The 16,076-nt window shown below is 36.6% G+C and overlaps 1 protein-coding gene across 4 annotated transcripts in view; it reads right to left on the minus strand.

Annotated features, from left to right (window-relative positions):
- The window catches only part of PREX2 (phosphatidylinositol-3,4,5-trisphosphate dependent Rac exchange factor 2), a 169,624-nt gene that overhangs the window by 20,018 nt on the left and 133,530 nt on the right, over positions 1–16,076 (minus strand). For all 4 annotated transcript variants that reach the window (XM_014255924.2, XM_014255930.2, XM_005517107.3 and 1 more), the window contains 2 exons: positions 11,458–11,524; positions 9,260–9,450 (listed from right to left, as the gene is read on the minus strand). In XM_014255924.2, coding sequence (XP_014111399.1) covers positions 9,260–9,450; positions 11,458–11,524 — 258 coding nt within the window. The remainder of the gene's footprint in view (positions 1–9,259; positions 9,451–11,457; positions 11,525–16,076) is intronic.

The following is a 16,076-nucleotide window of genomic DNA, read 5'->3' on the forward strand; positions in this document are numbered from 1 at the left end:
TATTCATTAACTGATAAAAATCATTCAAATAGCATCAGCAACATGATTGCATTTGAATATACTGTTTAGTTAGAGGTGCAATTTAATATCATCATATTTTGTGTTCCTCCTATGGCATGTAAAAGGTCTGATGAATGGCAGAGTTAAATATAAACTACAGATTATGGCTTTTGTCCTGTGATTATGAAACAATCTACTTTCTAAATAAAATAATGAAATAATACTACTTTCTAAATAAAAAAACCAACGGCACTCAAATAGTGTCATTTTAGTTGAACACCAGATCAGTGAGATGGCATCTTCTAATAAAACTGATCATATAAACCTTCCATGAGACTATGCTGAAGTGACTCACATTTATCACATTTATCTACATACTGTTGCTTTCTCCCAGCTCTTCAAATACTGTTTTTTTAAATTAGTACATATCCCTTTTCACAAATCAAACTGCCCTAGACACCTGCTGTGAAAGATAAAATGCACACAAAAAGCATCAGATGGTTACATGGAAAAGTTGTAACTGGAAGTACCTCAACAATAGGGCTGCCAAGCATGGAGAGATTAAGAAAATGCAAATTTAAACCAATGTAACTTCTAACATTTTATTGAACAATATCAAATCTGGTTATTCTCTATCTTGTAAGATTCTTCTGGTGGTCTGAGCAAAGTTCAATATCAAGGATTGTCAGCAAATATGTGCAGTAAGTAATAATCCACTTTCTTCCTGCATTTTGAGAGCTGATAAACAGATGGTATTTAAGTTTACAAAGCAATCTGGAAGCAGTTCTGACCTCTGAAAGTATCTGGTCATTTGGATGCAATCAACCCAGACAAGCCAAATAAGGAAAATATTTGGGGAAAAACCCTTATAACCTTCTGTTATGGGAAGCATAAGGCCCAAATCCATAGATTTTACAGTGTAAACAAATCAAAATCTGTTCTGAATCTCTCTCTTTTCTTCTCACCCTTTTTTTTTTTAATGTGAGAAAAACAAAAGACCCAAATTCATCATCTCAGAATTTATGTCAGTTAGAATGACAAATTCCCTGCCTTGACAGATTACAGCAGCAAGGCAGAGACATTTGGATTTCCCAGGACAACAGGGCTGAGAATTCCTCATTTCATCCATTTGGTTTCCAAGAAACAGAAGGGGCTGCAGCTGCTCCCAGCTCCTGCCTGCTATCCTGAGTCTCCCATCAGTCATGACAGTATTGATGTGAAGATTAAATACAAACTTTCAAACAACTTCTGGATCAAACCATTCTGAACATGCCTGAAAAAGTAAGATTAAATGATTTTCTATCACCAATAGTCTATTTGTTTCTGACTAGATGTGATTTTCACTAAAGGGCTGCAAATCAGCTGGACAGATACGTATCTGTCCTGGAAAATGAAGTTGTAAAATATGGATGCAGACTGAAATTTTCTGAGAAATTGATTATTTCACAGTATCTTGTCTAATGTGACTTGAAAGGGAAAATAATTTGAGTTTGTGTTCACGACCTACAGAGGTGCCATGCAGCAAAGTGTATATCTAGGTTACCAGAGTAAAAAGGATCTAAATCTTCCAATTCATTCTCAGGTTTCAATTAGGCTTTCAGCCATTGTACATCCAAAAATGCACCAAAACATCCCATAGAAAAATGCCCTGAGTAGAAAAGATGAGGTGAAACAAATTGGTTTAGTATTTACCACAGTCAGACATGTCAAAATGAATTATGTTCTGTGTGAATAGGAAACAAATATGAAAAGAGTGCATGTATGCTTAGTCTAATTAAAACCTAAAGCTTCTACTCAACATTTAATTTAAAGACATTATTATTATTTTAATTACTTTTGTTCCTGTACATCATAAGCTAATCATTCCTACATTGGACCACTTCTTAGACCAACTATGCTACAAGTATTTTTTTTTCTCTGCCATCATTTAAATTAATTGTAAGTAATTAATTTTAATTTAAATTAATATGTATAGAAGGAATATTATTAAAGTCAGTGAATGCAGCAATTAAAAACTTAGTGTTAAAGTAAATCACTTTGGGGTAAACATTTTTTGGGACATTTGTCTAGAATTAATAGTGGTGGCTGGGTAATAGGCATTGATTCTGATGAACAACCTGAAGAAGAAAATAGACAAAATAAAGCTATAAAGGAAGACAAATGTTGTTCAAGACTATAAAAAAATAGGTGTACAAAGTATAGGCAGGCCTAATTCAAAATTCTCCCACAAGCTCTAAGATGTTCTCATTGTGTATGAGAACTGGCTGCATGCAAGTAAAACTGAAGCTTGCATTCTCTGTGCCCATATACTGAAACTTTGCTGAACAGCACTGCTTTTCAACAGAGGTAAAATTGACCAGCCATTAAGTATTAGAGAAAATAAGCATGAAGTTCATACACTAAACTACAATATTTTATTTCATAATTACATAATTAAACTCTACAGGAGTTCAGGACTTAGTTTTTATAGCTGACATGTTGCCAGTGTGGAAAGGCCACTACTTTAAAATCAGTGTTGGATGGAACCCGTCCACTGAAGGCCAGTCCAACACATAGAAAGCCATTATTATGCACATGAAGTGTATTTATTCCACTCTGAATCAAAAACAGCACATCAAAAAGTAACTGTCTGTGGAACATACACCATCACCACACAGAATGGGCATGTGCAGCCCATGTTAAATGGATTTTCTGCCTTTTATCCATTAAGCATCAGCATGCAGGGTTTTTATTCACAAAAGGCACCACTGTGGTTACATAGCTGTACAAACCTTGGAATAAAAGTATCCCAAGTCCCTTATCAGGCATACCTCCACCATCCTACAACAGGATAATCAAACCCAGCTCTACCAGATATTTTCAGACACAAACTACCAACATATTTCTGACTTACTGAACTAGATGGCATGAACTTATGAAGCCAGAGAATTAGCCTTGGGAGATACATATCTATTAGTCATATATCAGACCTACCCTTGGTTAATTCATTCTTCTCTAGGTTACAAACATATTTTTTTCAGGGGTATTTGGTTCAATATTAGTATTTTTAACAATGAAGTATGAAACACAAAGGAGGTAATGTTGATTTGAAAGATTATTGTCATCCAATCCATTTCCAGAAATAAATGTAACTAATCTATCTCTTTAAAACAGAGAGATTTTCAAAGAAAAATTAGGAAGAAAGAAAAAGGCACTTCTTTTTACTGCACATCATCTGTCAGTGTTAAAAAACTGCAGGGAGCATCTTTTTTTCCAATCTTTTTTCCTGTAAGATCTTTGTATCTCTAGTCAGCTGGAAATGTTGCAAGGAAGCAGTTTCACTATTAAATATTCTTTGCTTGATGAGAGAATATCATTTCCAAAAATTTGAAGTATTCCATGCCTTTTATTTACTCATTTTCCATCATACTTGCAAAAATAAACAAGAACAATATAAATCTGAGTTTATCTGAATCCCCAGCTGAAAATCTGAAACCCCAGCTTTGGCCATTAGCTCTCATTCTGTGCAGAAAGTCTTTCCATTAAAGGCTTCTTCCTCTGTACACAGGCAAGTAAATCAGGTAAAAACCTGAAATTTACTTCTTGTCTTGTCATAATTCAAGCTATTCAAGCTATTACCTCTCCTTATGCCAAAAATTAAAGCAGAACTGGTTAAGTTTTTAATTTTAGATCTTTCAAGAGGTCCTATTTTATTTTTATTATAAAATAGAAGATTTTACATGAAAAACACCAGTTTCAAAGACCTGGACTGCAGATAAGACAATCATGAACTGAAGCATGAAAGGATGATTCTGTAACAGCAATGTCTCAACCCTGCTACTAAACATCCTTAATGTTAAAAGAAGACCAAATAGAAAAAAGCACACCTTGAAATCCATACCAGTAACAACTTAGATCCATCTTTTCTGTCTCACTGCATTTAATGCACTTCTCTGCATTTTCAGATTGTATTTTAAGCAGTGTCTCAGAATTTAAAACTTGCTAGAGAACAGTTAGACTGTAACACAGACAGTATATGTATTAGATATACTAGAAGTGACAGAGCAAAAATGTATCAGATTGCTTATGAAAGACAAAAACAAAGCAAAATAAAACAATTAATACTGTAGTAGTATTATATATATATATTATATATTGTATTATATATATTATCTGTATTATAATATATATAGTATATATTATATATATATATATTATTATACATAATAGTATTATAGCACAAATAGTGCTATAATAGTATAGCATTATTTGTGCTAAATGTCTTACCTATTTTATTTTAAGGCAAATTCTCACATATTTCAAAATTATTTAGGTGGTTTTACCAGCACAGAATGTAACACTATTATCCTAAATAATTTTACACAAAGAGAAGTTTGTTTATGTCTCAGTGGTATGATATCATAAAAATACACTAATTTAGACAGAGATAACAGAACTACCATTTAAAAAATAGAAGACAACCATGACTAAATGGGAAAGTAGCAGGACTAAAAGCTCAGCTGAGACCAGATGGCTGGAGAAGGGTATGGATTAGTTTTTCAGTCTGTGCTAACCTGTCTCCTGAAAGTAGTCCCATTGATCCCCGAAAGCTCTCTTACTGAGGGGCTGATAGCCTAAATACAGATGCAGAATTCCAGGGATTTTCTTTGTAGCATGCACTCATTGAGCTAAGAACTAAATTCTTACAGGAAAATTTCTGAATCTAAGAGGAAGAATTCTTACGATAGAATGTCTAAAATACAGATTCAGAGTACCTCTTTTTCACCTTGTTTCATTTGATTCACAGAAAGGCAGCTGGCCGTGATGGACAGCTTATGGTGCTACTCTGCTTTGCAACGTGGAAGATGAAGCAGGTTTAGCTGGATTGCAGGATCACTGCCAGCTACAGGAGACAGCATAATCAACACTTGGCAAAACCTGCCTCATCCTTTAGCCAAGTGTCTGCCAGCCAGAACCCCATTGCTTGAAGGATGGTAACACTAAGGAGAGAATTTCTGCAGGGGAAATTAAAATTCAGAAAAGAAAATAAGACTGTGATTTTTCCGGGTTTCATCAGGATTATAGAAGATTTTTCCCTTGATCCTCCAGGAAATGCAAGAATTTAAATAAACTTGGGATTTGCTTCATTTGGATGCTTTAAATGATTCCTTTTAGCCTGCAAGGCCTATGGTCCCTGAACATTCTGCAGCTGCTGCACCTAATTTCATTTTGGAACGGAAGGAGGCTAGGACATGTCTGTGCAGTGCAGTCTTGCTCTTCTCCCTCAAGCAGGAGCTAGAATCATGATCCAATAAAATTTAAAAGTGCCTTTCATCACCTGCATTTGTACAGACTGATTGCAACTTCAAACAGAAAGAACACAAGCAACGTTGTTTACAGAGTGACAGCTGGCTGGCAGGCTGAAATATAATTATGAATGATAAAAAAAGGTAAAATAAAAATGCAAACTACTATTGATTTCTTGAACTAATTTAGAGCTCTGTTCCTCTATCAACAAGGCATGTTCGCTTATGATAATCCAAGGGGAGGTTTGTAGCACTCACATATCACTTAGGACAGTGAAGGTTAAAGGGACTTATTTTCCCCCATCCTTGGTTTTCTGGTACTCAAAATGTATTTGAAAAGAACTGCTGTCTGAAATAGATATAGGATTGCAGGCTGTAATGTAAATTGGTAAACATATTGTCATAATAAAAATCAAAGAAAAGCAATCACCAGCAATTCAAAATCCCCAGCATTATCTTGGATATAAGGATGAAAGCATGAACTCTGTCAAGCTGTTTTAGCCTAGTACAGCGTAAAAAGCAATTTAATATGGATCACAGAGAAGTCAGAAACCAAGACACCGCTGATCCAGAGATCAGCAATCACTGTCAAAGCAGACAAAGCTGCTGTTTCATAGTTCTTGGCCTCTTCTGCATTGAACCGTCACCCAGCACCTCCCTCACAAGCTATCTGGGACTTCTGGTTAGTAGGAGCAGAACTTTCCCCTGCCCCCTTGTCAATCCATGACACCTAAATAGAGAGAACACAGAAAGAGCTCCCCAGTCAGTTCAGTAAGACATGAATAAATTGAGTGAGGGAAGGCATGTGTGTGTATATATATTTATAATTATATTAAATGTATTTCAACTGTGACAGATTAATGTCTTGCTCAGCTCCCACTCCCCATGGAAAAAAGAAAGATTCCGATGAGTAGAGCACCCTGTAATCTTCCAGAGACTCTCAGACATTCACTCCCTTAAAATCCAATCATAGAAACTGAGTTAAAATAAGGGCTTTTAAAAAGAAAGTAGGGGGGAGTCTTGCTCCAAGTTGAGCTTGATTTTTAAGCTGGCAAGACTGACAAATGAGATTTTCAAAATTAATCTGCAAGAAAAATTCACATCTTTCCCCCTTATGTTTATCTAATAGCATCTGTAGATAATATCAGTTTTTAATTCATTTAATACCCATGGCCTAGTGTTAAAAAAACAGTCATGAGTCATTGATCTGGGCCTCCAAAATGTAAGGTTCTGCAACTGATTGTAAACATGGACTTCACAGTATTTCATTTCTAAGCTAGATACACTGCTGAATACAACCAGAGATAAATATCACCTCTAACTGAAAATCGGTAGCTTGACCTCTAAAGAACTAGCTAACAAGCTAAGGAGCACTATTTTGCAACATTATCTGCCCTGATTAAATACTACTCCACCAAACAGAAGAATTTAGCCTTCAATATTGCAGGCATAAAGCAAAATCCTCTATGTCTATGGGACTTGATCACATCCAGCATTTTACTCTTTCCTCTTCTGTCCTCCTCACAGGATTTTGTGTTTTTGCTGCAAGACTCTTTCACTCTGAGAGCAACAAGGGGAGTAGGTGCACAAAAACACTGCAAAATTTAGCAATAGAAATGCTGGGCACAAAATTCACTGAGCAAACCTACTAGCTGGAAACAAAGCAAGCTTTCTGTCTGGGCAAAGGCAATTTCAGAATGTTATAAACCAAAGCCCACTTAGTACTGGACTGTAGAAATGTGACCGGGGGAGACCAGAAAGAGAAAACTGTACATAAAGTGACTTTATATGAATACAAATGCTAAGGAAAATCTTCATCCATCCAGTTTGCATGTGCAACAGTAATTTCAGGGAATGGTTATTAAAAAAAATTTCTTAGCTTTAACCACTTAAAGGCAGTTATTTACCTTAGAAGAGTGAATGAATCCCTTCTTGTCCCTAAATACATGAGTTTTCTTTTGAACTTCTGGGTACAAACCCCTGAGTACCTATACAAATTCTTAACTAGCCCGCTCGTTTTTCCTGAAGGGCCTATCTTGAAATATCTCTGATAATGCCAAGAGTTATGTTTCTTTCTCTGAACAGATGGTAGCCACAAAGGCAGTATTAATGCACAAATGAAGTAGCAGTATCATGTAGCAAAACTCAATTGGACTCACTGTAAAGTGGAACTAGTCATGCTTTAGAGAAAAGCATCTTGCACCTTTATGTAAATAGATGATGATGAATCTTTTAACATCTAGACAGAAACCCACACATAACACTTAAATTCCATTCCCATATTCATAATATGGTCTTTAAAAGCAATATGTTGGTCTTCTAATTTTTTTGTGGTTTTTAAATACACTTACAGAGACATTTTGGAAGTTTTTACCTTTGAATTAGCCCTAGTTTTGAGCAGAAAATTGATGACTAATTAATTTTCACCTTAGAACAGCTAATGTTCAGATTTAAGCAAACCACATCTTATTCAATCACCAAATTATTCTGAATAATTTGTGACCCACAATCTACAGGATAGTTATAGTTTATTTGGGCTGTTTTGACTTTAAACTATCAGAATTTTTGGCACAAAGGTACTGACAAATTCATGAAATGGTGATCAAACCCCGAGGCAGTCTTTTTCAGCTTGAAAAAACCCATCAGAATTATGCCCAAAGTCTTTTCTGATCACGTAAGACATGAATCTGAAAACAGGACAAAGAGAAAAGCTGTATAGCCTCATGATCTTCTGAAACAACAGTGTCATGACAGCCCATGATCTACAGCATTTGATCTGATACAGTGACTAGTGTTACATAACAAAGCTTCTTCCTGCTATTCCCTAAAATTAAGTACTATATACAGTATGTTATGTACATCTGTATAATTGACAGAAAGTAATACAAGTACTCTGTTGCCAGCTCTCAAATGGCAAACATCGTCTTTATACAGCTCAATTTTTTTGGCTGTATATGGAGCTTTTCCCTTTTTTTATGCCTGATAATGTGCATTACAGGTTATGTTACAATTGCCTTTATTCTTCTCCTCTCCTCAAAACTCTTTGGAAGAAAGGATATTATTTAAAATAAGGAGAAATTAATGCTCATTCTAACACAAGGTTTTGGTAACCAAGACTGCTAAAATAAGGGCTTGCATAGATCAGAAATTAAGCAGCATTTTAAATATACTGCTATCCCTGATCTATTTTGATTTGAATTCTTATGAAAAGAGTGTATTTTTAGTACCAGATTATTTGTTAAGTTTTTTGTTGGGGTTTTTCCCCTTCTCTAATTTTAGTCTCTGCTTTTTTGGTACACTGTCCCAAAAAAATTGCAATTTGGCCAGTTGGAGCATAAATATATTGCTGCCTGTGACAAATATGATTAAGCACTAGAGAGCTCTGTGATGATGCTACATATATATATATGTCCTATATATATTTGTCTATTAAAATCTCTAAGGATTGACGACAAAGTTCAGTTGACTATAAGTCTGTTTTTTGGTATTGTATTAAACACACCACTGTCCTTCAGGCTGAACCTCTCATTATTGTAAGGTGTACCTGCAAAAAACGCGTATGTCTTATGTTTCATCTTTTTTCCTTGAATTGAGCTCTACTTTATTCCCTGTAGCATACAAAGTCAATACAAATTTCAGCATTTCTTGCCTGTATTGAGAGTTCAATATCACACGTATTACTCATCTAGGTAACATTCCTCTTCCTGCTTTAGCAATTAAGATTTCTGCCTGTTACTGACTTGAACAAGGAACAATCTCATTAAAACCCCACAAACCAAAAAAAATTGTAGAGTTCATTTCTGTCAATCACTGCAAACACAATTCTAGAATTTCACCACAAATCCTTCAAGTGCACTCGCTATTTCATGTAAGATATTCAGCGTAAGATCCATCTCTAAAAGAGCAGCAGTCTCCAACCTGCAATGGGGGCGTGACTGACTGCAACAAAAGGAGGAAAGAAAAGCCCGCCATACCGGTGAACTCCGCTGTTGCACATGATGATGTGACAAGCGCCAAGCCTGCTGCAGAGTTCAGAGGACACCGAGAGCAGTCCGACTCCGGAAGCGCTGCACGCAGTGTACGCACAGGCAGCCGTGCGCTTGGACCGGATAAAGGAGCCTACGAGCCGGTAAAGCTCCTCCAGGCAATTGAGAGGCCTCATCAGCTGCAAGAGAGGAAGAGAGATATTCGAATATTTGCTCCTGAGAGCATATGAAATGCTCTAACAGAATAGGTCATCAGAGGTGCAGGTAGAACACCAGGTCTGACTGAAAAAGCCAAATTCCATGACATAAATACAAACCACAGAATCTTCTGATACACAACATATGACAATTTTCTAAAGCTTTTCAGTTTGTCCCATCACTGACTGTTTCATTCCCAATCCTATGGAAGTGTTTTTCACTTCAGTAGGCTCGATTGACCCATGAGTGCTGTGTCCATTAATGGACTGGGAAAAGAAGGGAAACCATAAAGAGGCAACCTACAACTGCACACTTACACAGGAAGATACCAAGACTTGTTAATTGACTTGCTGAGAAAATCAGCTTACATTTATGACAACACGGTCCTTTATTTATCAAATGTCTAGTTCCTAATCCTGACTAACATAAAAAAAATAAATTAACAGATGTGACAAAAACATACTACAAAGCAAGAACAGTAAACTTTGTAGCAAAATAATCCCAGCATTACTGTATTAAGAATGAATAAAGTAAAGAAGGCGGCTTTCAAGTGCAAAGCTTGTGTCAGAAGAGGAGCCTTCAAAAGTGGCCTAGCAATGAAAACCAGTATCTCATGATGCTTTGTGTAAATGAGATGTTCACAATACAAATTTTCAGACCATCTAATTCCAAATTCCCACGTCTCTTTCTTCCAGAAACACTTAAAGATTCCAAAAAATCCCCATGCTGCTCAAAGAATTAATCTTTTGAAAGACAGATTGATTCCCTAAAAACAGTTTTAACTAGTTAGAGAAATGGCAGCCTCACTAGCCTAACTATCCTATGACAGTTACTTCATTGAAAAGCATAGATGTCAAAAAATCAGTTGTAAGAAATGGCATATTTAAACCTGGGTACAAACAGATTTAACTTGGTTTAGGTCCTACTAGTTTAACTTGCATTTGTGTAAATTGATTTTAGCTGATGTCATCTACTAATGCAGAGCTCCAGACAATAAAGTGAAAGGTGCAGCCAGAAATGGATCATGCATTCACTCTTGGCTTGCTCCAGTTGCAAAATAAATGCATTAGCTTAACCTAGCATACCTTGGTCACCTGTGGATTATGAGATGCTTTTCTCTTGCCCTTGAACTTTTTGCTGAAATACATAGGGAACAGGTTTAGGGGTAAGAAGCACTTCCCTCCCAGCTAAACATCCCCTGCTACACCTGTAGCTGCTAGGAAAGTTGGTGACCCCCCAGGGAAGGAGTGGCAAATGTACTTCTTCCCTTGTGTGCAGTCCTGCATGGATCCAAGAAACAGGAACTACCAGTTTGTTAACACTGGTGCTTGATGATACTGACATAAAATTTTAGTCTGTCATAGGGCTCAGCTGATGAGCACTGTCATTTCTCAAGCCACAGTAGCTCAATCACTTTTATAGGCAAGACCTCAGGAATTTCTTTATTTCTCCTACTGGGGTGCAATATGGGAATTGACTCTCCAACAAGAGAAAAGAGCATTAAATGAATTTTTATAGCCCCTGGGATCTCTTAGCCACAGAGGTTTAAAGACAGATGAAAGCATTTGAAGAAAGCCTAAATGAGAAGATCCAGCAGAAAGCCTTCTGAGCAGGATGCTGAAGAGTATTTAATTTGGAAAAGCACTTCCAGCTTTCAGAACAAAGAATTTCTGCCTGCACCTGTCCTCTCCCGCCCTATCTCACATACTCCTAGAGCAGCTGCATTGCTCTGAAAGCACAGTGCGAAAGGAAAGTAATGATTCATCTTCTCAAACACAGATACTGTCCTGCCACACCTTTTAATACAGAACCACGTGGCACCACCTACCCCAAAAAACACAGGTGGGACAAAAAAGCTGCAAGAGCTCCTTTCCCTGCCCCTCTCCTCCCAGCTTTAAACGATTCAATTTTTGATGAAATAAAGAAATTCTTAGTAACACAGGGTGTAACATGCAGAGTTTAATTACACACTTAATATTTTTATTTACCTTATCTATATAAGCTCCTTTAGATGTTGAATTTTGTGGCAAGTTTGACTTGTCCAGGTAGAATGCCCTGAAAGAACAAACAGATAGAGTAAGGCAAAAACTAATTGTTTCAAGTCCTGAACAAAATTTCTACAAGGGACTATTCTTAGACATCATCATAAGGTTGGAGGGCTTTTTACCTAATGGTAAGAGAAAGTCAAGGAGTAATACAATAATAAACAGGCACTATTTCTTTTAAAGTAATAAGGCACATTTTTTTTTTTATACTGGAGTCAAAAACTGTCCCTCTGCCCTTTGACAGCACAGTGCAAAATTCTAACATCTAGTTAACAAAAAAAAACAGGATCTGACAGCGATTTTCAACAAAGCTACTCATGAAAAGGTCTGTGGCAACTGTATAGATTTTATGAGTGACTTTGGGAAAACTGGCATACAAACAGTGCCTGAGCTTCACATTCTGCATGCTTTTTTTATATTTGCCTGTATATAAGTGCAGTGACATAAAAGCAGAATCTCCAACATGAAACACCATACTGACAGAGGAAACATATACATGTTCGTAATGTAAGAAGAAATAAAAAAGCAGAAACCCTACAGAGGAAAAACATGAATTATACATGTCTTCTTCAATTCTGGAACCCTAGAGGAATTTTTGTTTTTGCTTTCCAACTTACAAGCAATTTAATTGCTGACCACAGAGGAGCTATCATTAAACATCTCATAGGTAAATATCGTACATATCTTTGTGATAAGATCACAGATTTTATTGCCTCTGCAGCAGCACTTAAGTAAGTCTGTCCCTACCACAGCAGCGAAGTTGGACCAGGTGGTCTTTAAAGGTTGTCTAACCCAAACCATTCCACGTTTCTCTGATCACAAAACTCATTCTGCTGGTTGTAAAGCTCCTAAAATCTCCTTTGGCAGTGAAAAATAGAAATATTTGGTAAGCCTCCCTACCTACCAGTGAGAACCAGGCAACAGCTACTAATGCAGAAACTCTGGTCAACGTTTAAATGAAACAGAACAAGAGAAACTCAACTGAACTGTGGAACACATAGGAAAAAAAGGAGATATTTTCCAGGGACAACCTCAAGGTATCACTGTGATCCAGCTCCGCTGTGTGTGCTCAAGGCACAGACCTGACTAAAGGTCACAAGTGAGCCACAGCCCAGGCTGGAACTAAGGAGCTTGGCAGCCAAATTTCAGTTGCTCTATAATATGAAAAAAAACCCAATGAAAAAAATTGTCTCCTTGTATTTTAACTTTCAAACAAGAGGATCAGCTGGATCCCCCAGTCATTAAAACACTGATTCATGCAGCATGCAAGGTTAAAAATTGCTCCCCCCCTTTTTTTATGATTTAATCTAGGAGAGATTTTACATTGCTGCACACTCCCTGGGCAGGGGAGCAGACTGCAGATCTGAATACTTGTTACTCTTCAATAATCTGGAATAATTGAATTCATAAAAAAATCCATCCACCTTTTATTCATGTATAGTTTGTAGTTTTGAAAAACAACTTCTCCTAAATTTAAGGTTTGAATTAATTCCCTCAAAAAGCACAGCAAAGATAATCTAGTTCTGTTATTCCATTAAGCCTGCTGTGCAATCCACAATGTACTCTGTGTCAAAGGAAGCTGGACACTAGTGCAAGGAAAAGAGGTTTGTAGAAAAAATGACTCATAAATCACTTTGAGTGGCCACAGCACATAAAAGCAACCTCAGCAGCAACAGACCAACCTTTTTTCTTTGTTAGCAAAAGCTACAAAACAAACCTCACCCTGCTCCCCACTGAACATTATCAGACTGAAAGCCTATACCGCTTTTTCCTGCCATACGATAGGAAAATCTGCTTCATTCAGAGACTGTTCAGCAATCCCACCTCTTTGGACTGTTATTCCAGCAAATTCATCTGCATTAAATGAAACCAGAAACCAAATATGGAATAGTACACTAATTAATGGAGTACATGGAAAATAATTAGCTCGGTATAAAATGAACCAACATGAACACTAGAATGGGATATATGGCTCTAGAAATTTCTCCATTAATTCAGGCAATTATACATGAACCTAAAAAAAAACCCAAACAAAAAATCAACTATACACAACATTCATTTTAAATATCAAAATATCCTGTTACAAGTGAAGCTATTTCTTCCCCATCAGATAACACTCACAGATGTTTCTCAAGTGCTTTATTTTTATTGCTTTTCATAAAAACTGTCTTCAGTATTTTACAGAACATGACAACCTGTGGACAGCATATAAATTTCCAAAGCACTTCACTTAATTACTAAATGCTTGTTAAGGTCCTTAATCATATTTTATGGGAAGAGTTAATGGCAATCTTGGCATGGTGCCCAATTTGGACAATATTTTCTAATCCATTTGAAATGAACCAGGATGAAATCATAGTTCTTTGTCTCCAAATGTGATGTTAGTTTAGCTTTTAAAGCCCTGCAATTTCTCTAAGATCCAGCAGAAAAGCCTTCCTTTAAAAAGAAAAAAAGGTAGATAATCCAATACACAATAAATCTACTGAGGATTATTGCTGTGTTCAACTTTTGTAAGATATCCCCTATGCTGCAATGTCAAATAATAGGGACAAGTATCTCAGGGAAAACTAACACCGGGATAAGGTAACAAACATCTTAGGGTTCAGAAAGAAAAACCTCTCACAAGATAAATGTTTTCCCAAGATGTCTTCCCAGAACCTGACTACAAAGGAAATACAAAAGTACTGATGTCTTCTTATTAAACCATTTTACAGGGTACCCTCCAAAACTGACACAGACATGTATAAAGTCCTGAAAATTGAAATTTTGCAAACAGTACCCTCAGAAGGTTTCAGACCTGCAGTGACACACATTCCTGAGTAACTTCAAACAGAAAGATAATTCAAGCAAATCCAAGTGTTTAGTCTTATTCTCAATTTCTTGTGCCAGTAAGCTGGTAGGCTTATCCTAGGTATTGTTAATCTTTTCTTCAAAATACAAGGATAGTAAATAAACAACTTGAGAGGGGGAAGTAACTGGGTTATGGCATTAAATACCACCAAGTTGATGGTTCTACTCCAGAAAGGTTTTGCTTTGATGTTATAGCACAGAAGAATTTAGTCTTTTATTTCCATATCACTATGGCAAACATATAAATTAATTCCAATGTCCTCAACAGAAGCATGAAAATGGATCTTAATTCTACTAGATTTTTTTTATCCCTCAGTCTCAAGATATTCAAGACAATGTAGAAAAGCACAGTCAACAACCTGAGAAAGGACACATCAGAACAGAGGTGTGGAGTAGAGAAGTGTGGGAGCCTTTCATTTTCTTCAGCTCAAACTTAAAAGCATATATTTATGACACAGATAAATAGTATCTCTGTATTTCTGCCTCTATGTGCGCACACACTTTTGTACTTCTTTAATAACAGTTCTATATTCTGACATGTAGTTTTTAACTACATTGGTGAAAATGTGTATAACATGCTTATTGTACATATATGTGTGTATATATATATTTACACATATACCTTTGTAAATACATTTATATACATATAATATATACATAATTTTTTTTTTTTAGTAAATGTATCCATTTTATGTTATAACAAATTATTTCATGTATTCTTTCCACTAAATGGCAAATCTCAATAAATTATAAATTGCCAAGTATAATTGCCTTCTCAACCCATGCTGAGTCAGCAATTTTAAATCATATCTCCTAGCATCTGTCAGTAATACAATCCTTTGTACAGTGTCACCAGCATCCTTAATAGCTACAGAAAGGTTTCATTTTGACAACTGAAAAGCTCCATGACAGTGCCATGGTTTTAAATTGTCAAAGAGCATATACAGTAATATTTTTCCCTCTCACAACTATTGTGAAAACTGAAGTGCAGAATGGAAAATGTTAGCACCATGTGGCTCTAATTGTGTGCAACTTATATTTCATGAGTAAGCAACGCAGTAAACCCTACCCTTTGGTAAAGTCCTAACAGCCTTGTGCTTGGCACTGGTGAGGCCACATCACAAATCTTGTGTTCAGTTTTGGGGCCCTCACTACGAAGAAGACTTTGAGGTGCTGGACCATATCGAGAGAAGGGAAATGAAGATGGAGAAAGGCCTGGAGCACAAGTCTTACAAGGAGCAACTGAGGGAGCTGGGGTTGTTTAGCCTGAAGAAAAGGAGGCTCAGGGGAGACCTTATTGTTCCTCTTGTAATGAAGTGGGGGTTGGCCTCTTCTCTCACATAAAAAGTGATAGAACAAGAAGAAATGGCCTCAGTTTGTGCCAGGAAAGAATTAGATTGGTTATTAGGAAAAATTTCTTCACTGAAAGGTTTGTCAAGCACTGGGGCAGCTTGCCCAGGGATATGGCTGAGTCACTGTCCCTGCAGGTATTCAAAAGATGTGTAGATATGGCACTCAAGGACATGGCTGAATGGTGGACTTGGCAGTGCTGGGTTAACAGTTGAGCTCAATCTCAAACGCCTTTTCCAAAGCTAAATAATTCTGTGATTCCTGGCTTACCCCATCACAAAGTGGCAAACCAGCTTTTGTCAGTCTCTACTGATGTCATGGTTTAAGAACGGTATTCTCTAATTTAGTCTTCCCTCTGAAAC

This window comes from Pseudopodoces humilis, chromosome 1, assembly GCF_049639895.1.
Source record: "Pseudopodoces humilis isolate 2021_Gansu_Grassland_sample_001 chromosome 1, ASM4963989v1, whole genome shotgun sequence".
Classification (NCBI taxonomy): domain Eukaryota; kingdom Metazoa; phylum Chordata; class Aves; order Passeriformes; family Paridae; genus Pseudopodoces; species Pseudopodoces humilis.